The 14895-nt window shown below is 32.3% G+C and overlaps 1 protein-coding gene across 3 annotated transcripts in view; it reads right to left on the bottom strand.

Annotated features, from left to right (window-relative positions):
• Positions 1-5856, bottom strand: part of LOC130443012 (protein quiver) — a 68796-nt gene extending 62940 nt beyond the window's left edge. For 2 of the 3 annotated variants that reach the window (XM_056777452.1, XM_056777451.1), the window contains exon 1: positions 5616-5856. In XM_056777452.1, the coding sequence (XP_056633430.1) occupies positions 5616-5640 (25 nt within the window). In that variant the 5' untranslated portion in view covers positions 5641-5856. The remainder of the gene's footprint in view (positions 1-5615) is intronic. The other variant, XM_056777450.1, reaches the window with a different exon arrangement.
• Between the last annotated feature and the right edge of the window lie 9039 nt (positions 5857-14895).

Below are 14895 nucleotides of genomic sequence, written 5' to 3'. Positions count from 1 at the left end.
AACAGCCCGACCCGCTAACTGTGACGGAGGCCTTATCAAGGCCCGATAAAGACGATTGGCAGAAAGCCATGGATGAAGAGATCGAGTCTTTACGATCAAATGGCACATGGGAAATCGTGCCGCGACCTAGCGAACAAAACATCGCCAGCTGTAAATGGGTGTTTAAGACAAAACGCAACGTGAAAGGAGAAGTGGAGAGATATAAGGCTCGCCTCGTGGCTCGAGGCTTCTCTCAAAAATACGGTGTCGATTATGACGAGGTATTTGCCCCCGTTGTGAAACAAACGACTTTTCGGACACTTCTCACCCTCGCAGGTCAAAGGGACATGGTCGTAAAACACTTCGATGCCAAGACAGCCTTTCTTAACGGAAAGTTAAAAGAATGTATCTACATGAGTCAGCCAGAGGGATACATTGAGAAAAACAAAGAGGACGTATGCAGATTAATTAAAGGTATTTATGGCTTAAAACAAGCCGCTAAAGTATGGCACGATCAACTCAGCGATTATCTACAAGAATACGGTTTTGTACAAAGCATCGCTGATCCTTGCTTGTATATTAAAATTGACAATAGTTACATCATTTATTTGATAATTTATGTAGATGATTTTTTGATTGCGGCCAAAAACACCAAATTAATCGATCAAGTTGCAGAATTTTTACGTCAAAAATTTCAACTAAAAGATCTCGGCATTTTAAGTTATTATCTAGGCATGGAAATACGGAGAAATGCAGATGGCATTTTTTGTATCAAGCAGTCGACTTACATTCAAAGTATATTGAATCGTTTTGGCCTCCATGACGCAAAAATTTCACGTATTCCACTAGATCAAGGCTATTTTAAAAACAGACAGATAAATCAAGAACCAATGCCGAACAGCGAAAGATATCAGCAATTAATCGGATCATTGCTTTATTTAGCAGTGAATACAAGACCAGACATTGCTGCTAGCGTAACAATTTTTAGCCAGTACAATAAGGCGCCTACGATGACCGATTGGACCGAAGCGAAAAGAATCGCTCGTTATTTAAAGGGCACAGCAGACTACGAGCTTCGTCTAGGGGAGAAAAACGAAGCCCTCGGACTAATTGGCTATGCAGACGCAGACTACGGCGAAGATCGTAAAACCAGAAAGTCCCACAGCGGCTACCTGTTTCAGTTATTTGGTTCGCCGATCAGCTGGGCATGTCGTAAACAAGACTGCGTTGCCGATTCATCAACGCATGCAGAATACATCGCTCTTGCGGAAGCAGCTCGCGAAGGTTTGTGGATACGCTATCTACTTGAAGATTTCGAACGAAAAACACAAGAGACCACGGTAATTTATGAAGATAACCAGAGCTGTTTAAAGCTTGTCGAAAATGGAAAATTCAGCAGCCGCAGCAAACACATCGACATAAAATACCATTTCATCAGAGACATAAAGAAGAAGAGCCTCATGAACTACGAGTACTGCCAAACAGATGAAATGATTGCTGACATGCTAACAAAGCCATTAGGAAAAAACAAGCTACGATACTTTGCAGAAAAAGGCGGATTAGTATGTCAATAAATCACTGCAGGTGTGCGTTCGTTGAGGAAGGGTGTTGGAGTATAGCAACGATGCGCACACTAAATATAATTGTGCCTGTGCGAATTGAAAATGCCAGGTAGACGGGAAACCAAGAGAGCCAAATTTTATTGCTCTTCCCCTTCCGTCTGAAGAGCCCCGAAGGATGACCCACCACGGTCAGTCCGCCACCAGCCCACGCGACAGCCAGTCGCATTCAGCAGTTCACATCCAGTTATCAGTGTTTATACAAAAGTGTTTTTTACAGTCCATTCATTTATAATTAAACGAAAGACTTTTTTAAGTGCATTTTATATACTGCGTTACGTGCATACTTTTATTCATGTATTATTGTGCTTCATTTATGTATTATTAATAAAGTCAATCTAATAATACTTATTGTTTATTAACATTTAACAACATTTACAATAATATCAAATATACACGATTCGTATAATATCGATGATCTTCAAAAAAATCGAAGAATTTGTGTATAAAATATACGGACAATAACAAATGGATATTCATAAAAACGTATAAAATGAATGAAAAAAAAAAAGATGCATTTATGCTAAGGAGTTGATGGAGCAATATTTCATCCATGTAAATCCGAACTATATCACACATACTATTCCATCGGAGATTCCATCGGAGCTATCACCTCTCTTAGACTATGGATGGAAACAAAAAAATGGTAAATACACTTTTAAGTGGTGTAATAATGAGCAACCGAATAACAAGTATAACAATCATCGATGAAAATATTACAGGTAACTTTTTAATTTATATTTATATTTTTAATAGATTAAAATTGAATTAAAATAATAAAGCTTTGATATTTGTACGTGTTCTTTACAGAAAACATCGAAAGATATTGAATTATCGGACCATGCTGAAAAATATGATGAGGATAAATTTAAAAACGAGCAACACATTTTCATAGACAGTTCTGATGATAGTGAAGAGGAAAATGATGATTTTGACACAGACACAACTGAAGAGTTAAATTAAGAGTAAAATTAATTAAATCGATAATCCATAATATTTTGTGCATTTATATGGATTTTATTATAATTTATTAAAGAACATTTATTTTTTCAGCAGCCTAAAATGTCATAATTGTGTATTAAATTAGTAGCTGATGAAATTGCTATTCTTATAAGACAATAAGGTACTTGCATTTTTTAAAAAGTATTCATTTTCTTTTGTTTACTTCATAAGTTCTTGATATGAAATAATGTTAGAATGTAAAATATTATATAAAATTAAATAAAAAGTGAAAAAATAATATCTAAATATTTAATTGAAAATCGCAATAATTTCAAACTCTTAGTTATATGAGAAAACAATTCTCATTGGTTTTCAGTTGTGGGGTCATAATTTTAATAAAAAACATCTACCAGTTGTCTGATTGATGATCACGAGGTTATCGTTGCTGGTAACATAGCGTATGCTGTTATAATATAGTTTTTATTTATTAGTTACGTATACGTACAACGTTTTTCTATTTATAAGAATAAAGTGAATAAACCTTTTATAGGTTAGGTTCTTACATTATTACATAATCATGTTAAAAATTAAAAGCACAATAAACTTAATTATTATAAAATATTAAAATGAGTTAAATTTGAATCTTACTTACACTAAAATGATCCTGTCAACAAAAATAAATATCTCGCAAGGATCGACAAAACGACTAACACTTTCAAACTTAATCGTAGTTTAATAAAAACGCTTATTTTAGAATAACCGAGAGAATAACTGTCGTATTTATTTTTTTTTCATTCAATATTTTTTTCTCAATAAATATTGATCAAAGAATTAAGCGCGCAGCATGTTTATACCGCCAACTGAAGGTCTTTCCACCGACATAAATACAACTGACGGTTCTCTTTATTATTTAGAAACTATGAGGATGAACCTCTATACATTTTATACAGTATAAAATAACTCAATATTCTAACATTATTAACATAGTTCATTTACGCGACTGACGTTAAATCCTCCACCTGAAATGAGGCTGATTATTTTGATTTTGAGGTTATTTTTTAGTTAAAAATTACCTCAAAAATCATCTTTCATATTTTGATATGCTATCAAAATACTCATAGCCAAATTTTTTTCGACATACTCTCAATTTACATACACACAGATGTGGCGACTTACTCTGATGTTGATTATTGAATATTAATCAACTACTGGAAAAAAATTGAGCTAGGGCTCAAAATAAAACTGTACTACAGGTCCCCCCAATTAAGCTCGTATGAGCCGCTGCGAGAAATTTTGTTGCCAAGCTAATACTACCTTTAATTTTTCAGACATTAGATGAAGACCTTTCCAGTCTCGCAATAATGAATTGTAACCACGAAAGTGCTAAAAATATATTGAATATGTATAGCAAAAAGTTCAAAGTAGAATGTGAAAACTATATGGAAATGCAAGTATTATTATTATTATTAATGTAGAAGAAAAATTTGAACAGATTAACTAGGGCGTAAAGACCGTGAATCTACCTCACTTTGACCTATTAATCCATTGTGTACCCTCGACTTTTTCACAGTCAGGTAGCAACGATTCTACAAAGTGTTTGGCGGCAATTGGGCTAACCTCTTTTGGTTTTAGGAAGCTTGAATGTAAGTATCATAACTTTGTCTATGACCGAAATAACAAAAGCTTTCGAGAGTTTTTCTAATGTTCAGTAATTCACTGAACAGTATCCAGTAACTATTTTCATTTCATCTTTTGGAACCAGCTGGTATAATAAAGAAGAAATATCTTGGATTCTTTCAGACCTGGAGTCTTACTTCATATTTCTGATTTCTTCTTGTTTTCTCACTTTTTATGACCATAACTTCGCCAAGTGATAAGCTTGTTCAACGTCATGCACATTCCGGTGAACCCGGGTACCCACATTGAATCAACTTTTTTTTGTTCTCAGAATATAACTAAAATTATAGTAACTGCATTCCCAGCTTTTGATGTCATCATACACTGAAGGAGTTTTTCAAAAAAAAAATTATTTTGATTTAAACCTTGCGAGTCAAATTTATATGTCATTTATCAGGTTCTAAAATAACACTGGTTAGAAGAAAATGACTACGTCACAGATAAATTTAAATAAATCCTTGTTAGTAACACCATTTGGTTTCATTTTCAAGACAAGAACAATATGCTCATTGTTTTAGTCATTGTAATATATCATTGTTACTAAAGTGATTACGCCATAGCAACGATTTCAACATTTTTTGTTCGTAAATCACGATTAACTTTTCCCATTTATCAAGTTTCTTTAATTTTTCATAATATGTATTTCAGGCTTTCAACTAATTTAAAAATAAAACATGATCTTAATGATGTTCTACTTGATTGTTCATTTGAAAATTTAAGCTGATTTGCGGTGCGATATACACCAAGGGCCATAGATAAAACTTATTCGAGAAAATTTCTGCCTACTTTGAATATCCGCAACCAATTTTTTTCTATGCATAAATCCAAAATTTGAGATCTAATAACAATATCTATATCCTTACTGAAACTAATAATACCCTAAAGAACTTCACTTCTAGTTTTTATAGATGAAACACAAGATAATGAAGTGATCTAAGAAAATATGTTTGTTTTTTTCTATCCGTGATATTGTCCTTGAAAATTCCTGTTTCTAGTTGCAGATGTGTTATGCGCATAAGGCTAATCGCAAGGTTACTGCAACGGTTACTATTTTTCCAAAGAAAAAATAGGTCTCTCCACTGAAATATAGATAGATTTGTTTATATGGGAGTCAACATTCCATTAGACCAATTTTCACTCATTATTTTTAATAATAGATATTTATGAGCACATGGAAATCTCAAAAAAAAACATATTATCTTGAATAATTCTTGTAGAATTCCAATCTTCCAAATAGATAAAAGGAAAAATTTCCACAAAAAATAGTAGTGCCAAACTCACCTTACATTTTTATGTCAAAGTAATAAAGCTTGCGAAAGCGAACACATTGTATAACATTAAATATTTAGGGAATTATTTAAATATTTTACACATTTTTATCACAAAATATGATATTACCTAAAGTTACCAAGATTTTATACATCTCGGATTAAGATGATATCACAATCACATAAATCAGGTACTTATTTACTTTTTGTCTCTGTAACACTAATTTTTAATGCTTTTCATTGATGAAAATAAGTATAAAGTTTGGAATTTTAAGCGAATTATGTGGCGGATACACATTTTTAGGTGTTATTTGAGCTAGACTACTAACGTCAGTAAGTCTCTCAATTTCACCACGGAGTTCGTCGTATACAACAATATTGATTTTGTTGTCCGTCCTTTTCCGATGGGTATTAAGGGAGCGCTACATAATCGCAATGTCCTCTAAAAAATTGAGTAACTTATAAGGAATGCAGATAGGAAAAAAGTAAAGTTCAAATATATGCGTAACTTTAAGATATTCAAATTTAGCTTTTTGACACTAGAATCGCCAGAGGTCCGGTTTTAGTTTTTCCACGACTTTTCAACGGGGTCTACAAGCCAATTACGATTGCTGTTGCATTTACTTAGGAAGGTATATTACACCAAATATTTCAGCAGTAATTTCACTGCAGAAATCGAAAATTGCATAACAAGTTTATATTGTTAATGAAAATTTTCTTACAATTTATGTCTTTTTATTACGTAATAGCAGTAAAAATTCAATACCAACGAGTGGGTCTTTCCTATAACAAAATTTGGTATACCGTTGTTCCTTTTTTCTCTTAAAACAGTGCAGATACACTAAACAAGCTTCTATACCTCGCTCATTCTATCTTCAATATTAACTCTATGAAAAAATATGACTCATTTTGCTCAAGTCGCGTCAATAAGGCCTCGAAAATGTTGATTCGAATGCGCTCCGTCACCTCATATTTCATTTGCGAAGACTTATTGTCTTTCAAAAACAAAATTAATGAAAGCTGATGAAACATTTTACCAATTGATATGCTTTACGATGTTTAATTTGCATTAATAATTACATATAGAAGAGATTTCATCTTCTACCTTAGGTTCTGACTGTATATATTCGTACCTAGTTCTAGCTTAATAGAACTTGTAGTTTATATACATAGTGTTTGTAAATTCATGCGAAAAAATTCAGGTCATTGCTAGTTTGAAATTGAACTGGGTTTTTCCTTTAACAAAATTTTCCAGCCCACCCATATTACTCTTAAAAGTTGGTGACTAAATTTGAGTATTTATTATATACTTGAAATTCCATTGAAATACACATTCACTGTTTTTCACTCAATTTATTAAAAAAAATCATTTTTTTCTCTCCAGCTATTGGTCTTTGGAAAAAAAAATATTAAGAATACAAAATATTTCTAAATAAAACATGGATTTTAAGTTATAATTCTATTTCACAAGACAAAAAAGATTTAATTTCAAAATTAAGAAGGGTTGATAATTTCACCTCCGTATAAAGTTACACGAATATTGACAAAATACCCGTGGTTAGTCCTTTGCGAGTGCATGAAAATTATAGAATTTCAGGTTTCTATAGTTTATTTCAGGAATGTATAGAGTAACAAAATCTCATTAGGTATGCAAAGGGACCACAGAATGACCCAACGAATATTTAAGCCACTTTCATAGTTTGGCATATTTAGCCTATTGTTATCCATTCACAAACCCTGAAAATAATGTGCCAAAGGCGTGCCGGTAGGATACACTTATTTTTTATTGAACATTATAAAAAAAAATACATTATACAGAAATTAAATTATAAAAAATCATATTCTTCGTCATCTGAGGAACCATCATCTCCTCTTGACGTTATAATTGGTTTGTAACTTTTTTGTCATCGTAAAGCTTTTTATGGACGCTCGTTTAGAAATTGAAGGGACTTGTATTAATGGAGGTATCTGTGATGAAGAAGAAGTCGATTCTGTCGATACTACTGAGATTTCGTCTACATCAGTAGTTTGGAGGATCATGATATTTATTGCTTGGCGACAAAAGATCTTCCATTTCCTCTTTACTCGACATTCTAAAAACAAAAGCATTTATTTGTGATTTTATTTTATACCGGTTTATACCTGATTTATTATCCATAATTAGTTAGAGTAGCTCGTAAATCAAATAATATAGCTATTTCGTTTATACGCAGAATTATTTATTTGGGCCCAATTTTGTCTTCTCCTTATGTAGATGGTTCAAACATCTCCCTTTTACTGTAAGTATTTTTTGTGTTTATGCTCAACAATTATTTTTTAATTTTACCTCAGTTAGAAATAATTTATTGGCCGAAAAAATCAAAATTATCCCTTATTTTTGTTTTCCTTCCCCTGAGGGATTTTGCTCAAAATCAATCTGAACTGACCATTTGTGCAAAATTTCCAATGGATTGTTCAACTAACTGCAAAAGTGTCGGTTTCGGGTGTCGGCCGACACTTTTTTGGCCTAGCTCGCATTCGGTAAATGCCTAGAGCGTAACGAGCGATGAGGAACTTCGTTCCAAAAAACGCACTATATCCTTGTACCATTAATACACTAATAAGATGAGTAGTTTGTACTATGAAATAATATTTACCTTGATTCATCATCGCTTATTTCAGTACTCGCAGATTTATCTGTTCGATGAATATTTTGCATCTCAGCGTGAAGAAGTGGATGCTTTGCCTTCAAGTGATTCCTTAAATTGGTAGTGTTACTACATGACTTAATGTTTTTTCACATTTTCTACAAACTGAGATGTCTCAAGTTCCAGGTTAAAATTAGCAATAGTCATAACCATAACAACAAATTAGTAATTTGGTTATGCTTAGAAACTTACCTTGATTTTTTCTTTGCACACTTTAAACAATCAATCGGAAAGCACAGTGATAGGATAGGTCGAATTAAAAAAACAAACTTTATGGAAATATCAAAACTCTTTAATGAAGTGCCAAAGCGTGATATCACAACGGTTCTAATAAAGCAAATGATCTAATATTTTCTGTCCTGTGATCCAAAAAAAATGCAGCAGCAAAACTATGCACTAGGCTGCAAAGGTTTCAACTTTCGCCGACACCTATATTAAATAAAATAAAAAACTTAGAAAGACGCGGGCCGCTGGACACTATCTAACATCAAAGAAAATAATGATATTATCTATATTTTTTTTAAGGTAAATGCCATTTGTAAAGAGCTTTTTAAGAATAATTTTTGTACCTAGTTAACTAAATAAGTTTAAATGTTATATACCTAATTATGAATATGTAGGTATTTGTATTTGATTAAAGCGATTAATTAAAAGGGAGTGTGCTCTTACTTAATTTTATGTAAATTATTAATATAATCAATAATTGTGATCCATTTAATACAATGTGGGCCAAAGAGATCGAAAACTCAAAACAAATATTTCTTGATTACGGCAGCTATAAAGTTGAAAAATAACATTGTGATTTGATTCCCACCAAAATAAAATTAAACAATAGAACTATTTCTTATTATTCATTTCTCAGAGAGAGAATTTTATTCTTAATAGGTAAGTTTCTGCAAAGAAAACAAAGAAGTTGACGATGTCAAGTTTTGGATCTAGTATACCTACAGAACAGAGTATTGAGTTAGGTTAGGTTACAGGACCACAAAAAAGTACAAAAGTGTGAAAATTGTGAAAGAGAATCAATCTTCAATAAATTGATTATTTTCGATTAATCGATTATTTTCGATTAACCGATTATTTCCGAATATTCGATTAATCGATATTTTTATATTTTTCGATTAATCGATATTTTTATATTTTACGATTAATCGATATTTTTCGATTATTTGATTATTTTCGATTAATCAATTATTTTACCCACCCCTAGTCGAGATTCCACATTTTCTTCTCTTCTTTAATGACATGCTGAATTGCTTTTCGCCAGTTCTCTGGTGTCACCTCCTTAATGGCTTGATCAAACAGTAGCTTAACGTCTTTCATTTTGAATGTCATGTTGTGTCTTGCTACAAATCCTTTCACTTGCGCCCATATAAGTTCTATAGGATTTCGTTCGTAATGATATGGCGGTGTGCGCAGCTCAATTACACTATGTTTATCTGCTATATCTTCCACGGCATGTTTCATAAAACAATGTTTGTGTAAATTTGCTATAGCTAATAGTTCTTTTTTTATCAAATTATCTTCAAATTCAATACTTTTGGTGGCTAACAAGTCAATAATTTCTTATTTTGTTGGAGACTTCTCTATGCGTCGAGAATGATAATTTGCTTTATCCATAGTTACTACTGAATCAACCGGAAGATATTTTATCACTTCACCAAAATAGTTTTCAAAACATCCGAATCCATGTCCTCGTGGTAATCTCTCGTATAGCACGACTGAAAGGTTAGCAAACTATTCACTTTTAAGGTCTATGAATCATTTATTACTTATTATAATTATTGGGGATATCAAGAATAATGAAAATGGCAAGCTATAAGCTAATGAAATAAGTGGTGGGTGTATATATATATATATATATATATATATACGGTGAAAAACTGTAAGTAAAAATTGTAGTTTGTGGTTTTATTTAATCCTACTAATTAGGGCACATAAATATAAGAAGAGATATATGACAGAGAATCAAACAGGTAGACAGATTTCTTACCTACATGCTTTGTCTTGTGCTGGACACTAGCGCGGGCCTGGTGTCCGGCACAAGACAAAGACGAAAGCACCAGTCATACATTCAAGCACCGCGTGCCGCTCGCTTCGCTCATAAAGAGATATACATTAGGCGTATTGCTTGCTCTTCAACTCCAGTTTTGAGTCCCTAGTATCCTTGTATAAGAGCTAATGAATATTAAGAAACGTGAATTTGAAATTCTCGATTAATATCAACATAAGACATTTTAGAACAATTTATGTTTAAAAGTGTTGTATGTGTGTAAAATTAGTTTCTGTACTATATAATTTATTTCCGACAACTTATTCTAAACATTTTTTATTCAAAGCAATATTTTTAACTAATTTATAACTCAACTTAATGAACATAAAAGGAAAACTGTTGGCACTGTTAAAATAATTATAAAAAACTGCTAAATCGTTAAAAATTTTATAAAAAATCGTAAATAAGACAGTTATAAAACCATGTCTTCTACGTCAAACCTCAATTTAATTAAATAATATCCTCATTTAGACGATCAAAAGTCTCTTCATTTCAGAGCTTGATTCACAGTTTATCAATAAACAAACTTGAATCAATGTCTCTCTCCGTGTGCTTCAGAAGAAATGCTTCTATATTGGTATCAGTCATTGTTGATCTCAATCTGTCTTCATTAACTTTCACCTTGAAAGAAATCGTTCGCAGGTAACCTTTGTTGGTGGAATCGTTAGTAAATGTTTGTACACTTTGTACAGTTCCATACATATTATAATCCACTATCACTTCAAATCCACATTTGAAATACAAGTTATATTCAAATTTTAATGTGGAAGTTAAGAAGTCTTCATCATCCTTACCTACGGTTTCTTTATCTTCTTCTACAAGTACACATAAACCGCCGTTCCTTCTTTAAATTATCTGAATTTTTCCAGAACTATTACATCTTTCAGTCTTATCGGTACCATAATCTTGACATCTATACTGGGCCAAACATTCATGAACACTATGATTTTTTCTCCGAGCTCGTCTTTGTCAACAGATTCTTTCAATGCACTTATTTTGTCCAAGGCATTTTCTGGAAATTTTGCCTTCATTTGATTAAATCTTCTAGGGTCGAGCCCAGCTAAATCCAAATACAGCTGTTTATGATTGGCAAAACGGTTTACGTTTAATCTTTGCACTCGTATGTCGCTGTATAGTCGGCATACTTATGTCTTATCATTAAGCGGGTTGGCCAGTCTGTCATCCCCTAAGCTCATTTTTAATATTTCTATTATTGCTTTCTTAAACCTTCGTTGAGGACATGTTTATCTTCTTCTTCTTCCTACTCCATTTTAGGCAGATTTCTTGTTCATTCTTCGCAGCATGCCTATTGCCTCAATTGATGGTAAGATTATCATTCCATCTTTTTCTTCTCCCCAGTGGTCAGTTGCCGCCTGCATGGTTGCTGGGTGGAATGAGTACCTCAGTAGTTATGCTGCCGGTCCCAAGTCCGGATAAAGGAGGAGGGTTAGCACCCTGCCTGAGGTCAGTAAAACTCATATCCTCATAGAACCGACAGCCTGCCTTGGAACCGGACTGAGCAAAAGATGACGACATATGCGAGAAAAAGGACACAGAAATGGAAAAAGGAAAATGTACTACGATTTGCAACATGGAACATCATATCCCTCAGCACTAGAGAACAAGACATAACAAAGGATATGTTTATGTAAAAATAAAAGATAGCATGATATTTATTTTATACTTATACATGTCATCGTAAGCTGTGTATTTTATATCTGCTGATGTATATATTGCAACCACTTCAGTTCACATGTGCACCATATTTGCGTTTTGAATATTACTCAGTTTTATAACTAACACGATTGGACAAAGTTCGGTGTATTTGTTCGTTATATATCGAAAAAAAAAAATATTTGAAATGTCCAAAAAATTTTTACAAGATAAAATTGAAAATGAGTTTTATTACTTACAACTCTACAAAATGGGGGGTAAGAATTTATATAATGGCGGATGCCTAACACCGGGTATGTGTATTCAATTTTGCCGTACTACAGAAGCTTGACTTCGGAAGATTTAGTGAGACCTAATTTACCTGTAAGTAGAAGGATAGAGTTACTTCTTTGCCAAAAATTATTAGACAATAACCCAGGAAGTAGAGGATATCATTTTTACACCGATAGATACTATACGAACTTGGCACTTGCGGAAGAGTTGTTAAAACAAAATGTTTATTTGACAGGCACTAATCAAATCAACAGCAAATTTATACCTGATTCTATCAAAAAACCAACATTTGCCAAAGATAATACATTTGCATGCAGATCTGGTAATTTAATGTTATTGGCATGGAAAGATAAAAGGGTCATCACCACACTTACTTCGTGGGATACTTCAGGAACACAGCCCATCAACAGAAGAGTACGTAGAGGTAACTAACAAGTTGTAAATAAGCCAAATGTAGTGGTCAATTACAATAAATTTATGGGAGGTGTCGACCACGCAGACTCTTATTCAGCATCATACTGTTTCCTGAGGAAGTCTTTGAAATGTTGGCGAAAGTTATTTTTCTGGGGACTCGAAATGTCCAGTGTCGATGCATATTTATTATATAAAATTTCACAACGAGGCCAAAACAAAAAACCAATGACCCATCTAAAGTTTGTTCGGGAATTGGTTGAAGAGATGACAAAAAACTTTCGGCAGGAATCCAAAACTTCTCGCAGACCATCATCTGCAGATACAGAAGAGCGGCTAAATGGTAAATTACACATTTTACGCAAAAATGATGGGATGAAAAAAGACAATGGGGTATGTTCTAACCGTAAAGTACAAGGCGGCAGGCGGGAAACTATGTATATTTGTGACACTTGCACCCGATTATACGAATACGAAAAAATTAGGTTTAAAGGCTTTCTTTTCTTGTAACGTTTCACAAAAATCCATTAATCGGTATATCTCGATTTTCTATAGGTTGTCGTGGAAAACTATCATTTATAGATCGTTATGACGATAAATCACTAATAATAAGCTTTTTTGAACCTTGTTATTTGTAAAATTAGATGTAGCTCCATCGTACTACGATATAAGGTTTTGCAAATGGTTGAGTAATCATTATCCGAATAGTTGGATTGGTAGAGGCAGAGAAGCTTCGATTTATTAATCTCCTCAGTCATGAAATTTTATTTGAAAGTTTGGTCGTATTTTGAGAATAAATTCTATACTACAGAGGTGAATTCACATCAAAAATTGAATTGAAGATAGGACAAGGATAAACTGGAAAATTCTTGAAAACGGAGGACATTTTAAACACCTACTTTTCTTGAATTTGATTTTGTGTTCTTAGTCATTAGAATATGGTCTTTACTTTTGACAGAATCCTAAAAAATCTGCAAAATTTTTTCTCCTTGAATCTTTAATCTTCTATTTTTTAATTTTTTACCTCTTCTAGAAACCTTTCCTTGAAACACTGCATATTCCTTTGAACCGCAATTTTTTTTAATTTTTGGAGGCTGCACTCGCGAGTTCACCAAATTTTTCAGTTTTCAGAAGATTGTTTTCTCTTACATTTCACACCATTCTATTAAATCAGTATCGACTATTAGATCTATAAGTATAATAGTAAGAAGGTGATGAAAGTACCAATACAAAAACAACTTGTTTATTACTAAGGTGTTTAAAATCGAAACCGGAATTTTTGAATAAACGCAAGAAAAATTTAGTGTGGTGAAAGTTGTAGTATTCAAAGCACCATTTTTAAATAATTTGTAACTCAACTTAATGAACATAAAAGAAAAACTGTTGGCACTGTTAAAATAATTATAAAAAAACTGCTAAGTCGTTAAAAAATTTATAAAAAATCGTAAATAAGACAGTTATAAAACCAGGTCCTCTACGTCAAACCTCAATTTAATTAAATAATCTCCTCATTTAGACGATCAAAAGTCTCTTCATTTCAGAGCTTGATTCACAGTTTATCAATAAACAAACTTGAATCAATGTTGAAGAAATGCTTCTATATTGACATCAGTCATTGTTGATCTGTCTTCATTAACTTTCACTTTGAAAGACTAGGTAAAACTTGTTGATGGAAGCAAGGCACGAAAACTTCTCGATATCGTTTATTTAGACTCGGTAAATCTTTTTGCAGAAAGTAATAGAGGAAATAATTACAGTATAATAACAGACCAAGATATAGATATAAAATATAAAAACAAAATTTTGAGTAGAACTATTGAAAATTAAGTATAACTTATTTACAAAGTATCATCACTAATAAATCAGGAATAGGGTACTTACATTTTTTAAAAATAAGTTCTTGATATGAAATAATGTCAGAAAGTAAAATATTTAATCAAAAGTGAAAAAATAATATCTAAATATTCAATTCAAAATCGCAATAATTTCAAACTATTAACTACATAAGAAAACAATTCTCATTGGTTTTCAGTTGTGGGGTCATAGTTTGAATAAAAAACATTTACCAGTTGTCTGCTTGATGATCACGAGGTTATCGTTGCTGGTAAAGTAGCGAGTGTTGTTATAATACAGTTTATATTTATTAGTTACGTATGAATAAAACTATAGATAAGAATAAAGTGAATAAACATTTTATAGATTAAATTATTACATAATCACTTTAAAAATTAAAAGTCAAATATTAATATAGAATATCAAAAAAAGTTAAATTTGAATATCACTTATATTAAAATGATCCTGGCAACAAAAAT

This window comes from Diorhabda sublineata, chromosome 4 (genome assembly GCF_026230105.1).
Source record: "Diorhabda sublineata isolate icDioSubl1.1 chromosome 4, icDioSubl1.1, whole genome shotgun sequence".
NCBI lineage: Eukaryota > Metazoa > Arthropoda > Insecta > Coleoptera > Chrysomelidae > Diorhabda > Diorhabda sublineata.
The sequence above is the reverse complement of the archived record's forward strand: the minus strand, read 5'-3'. Positions and strand labels throughout refer to the sequence as shown.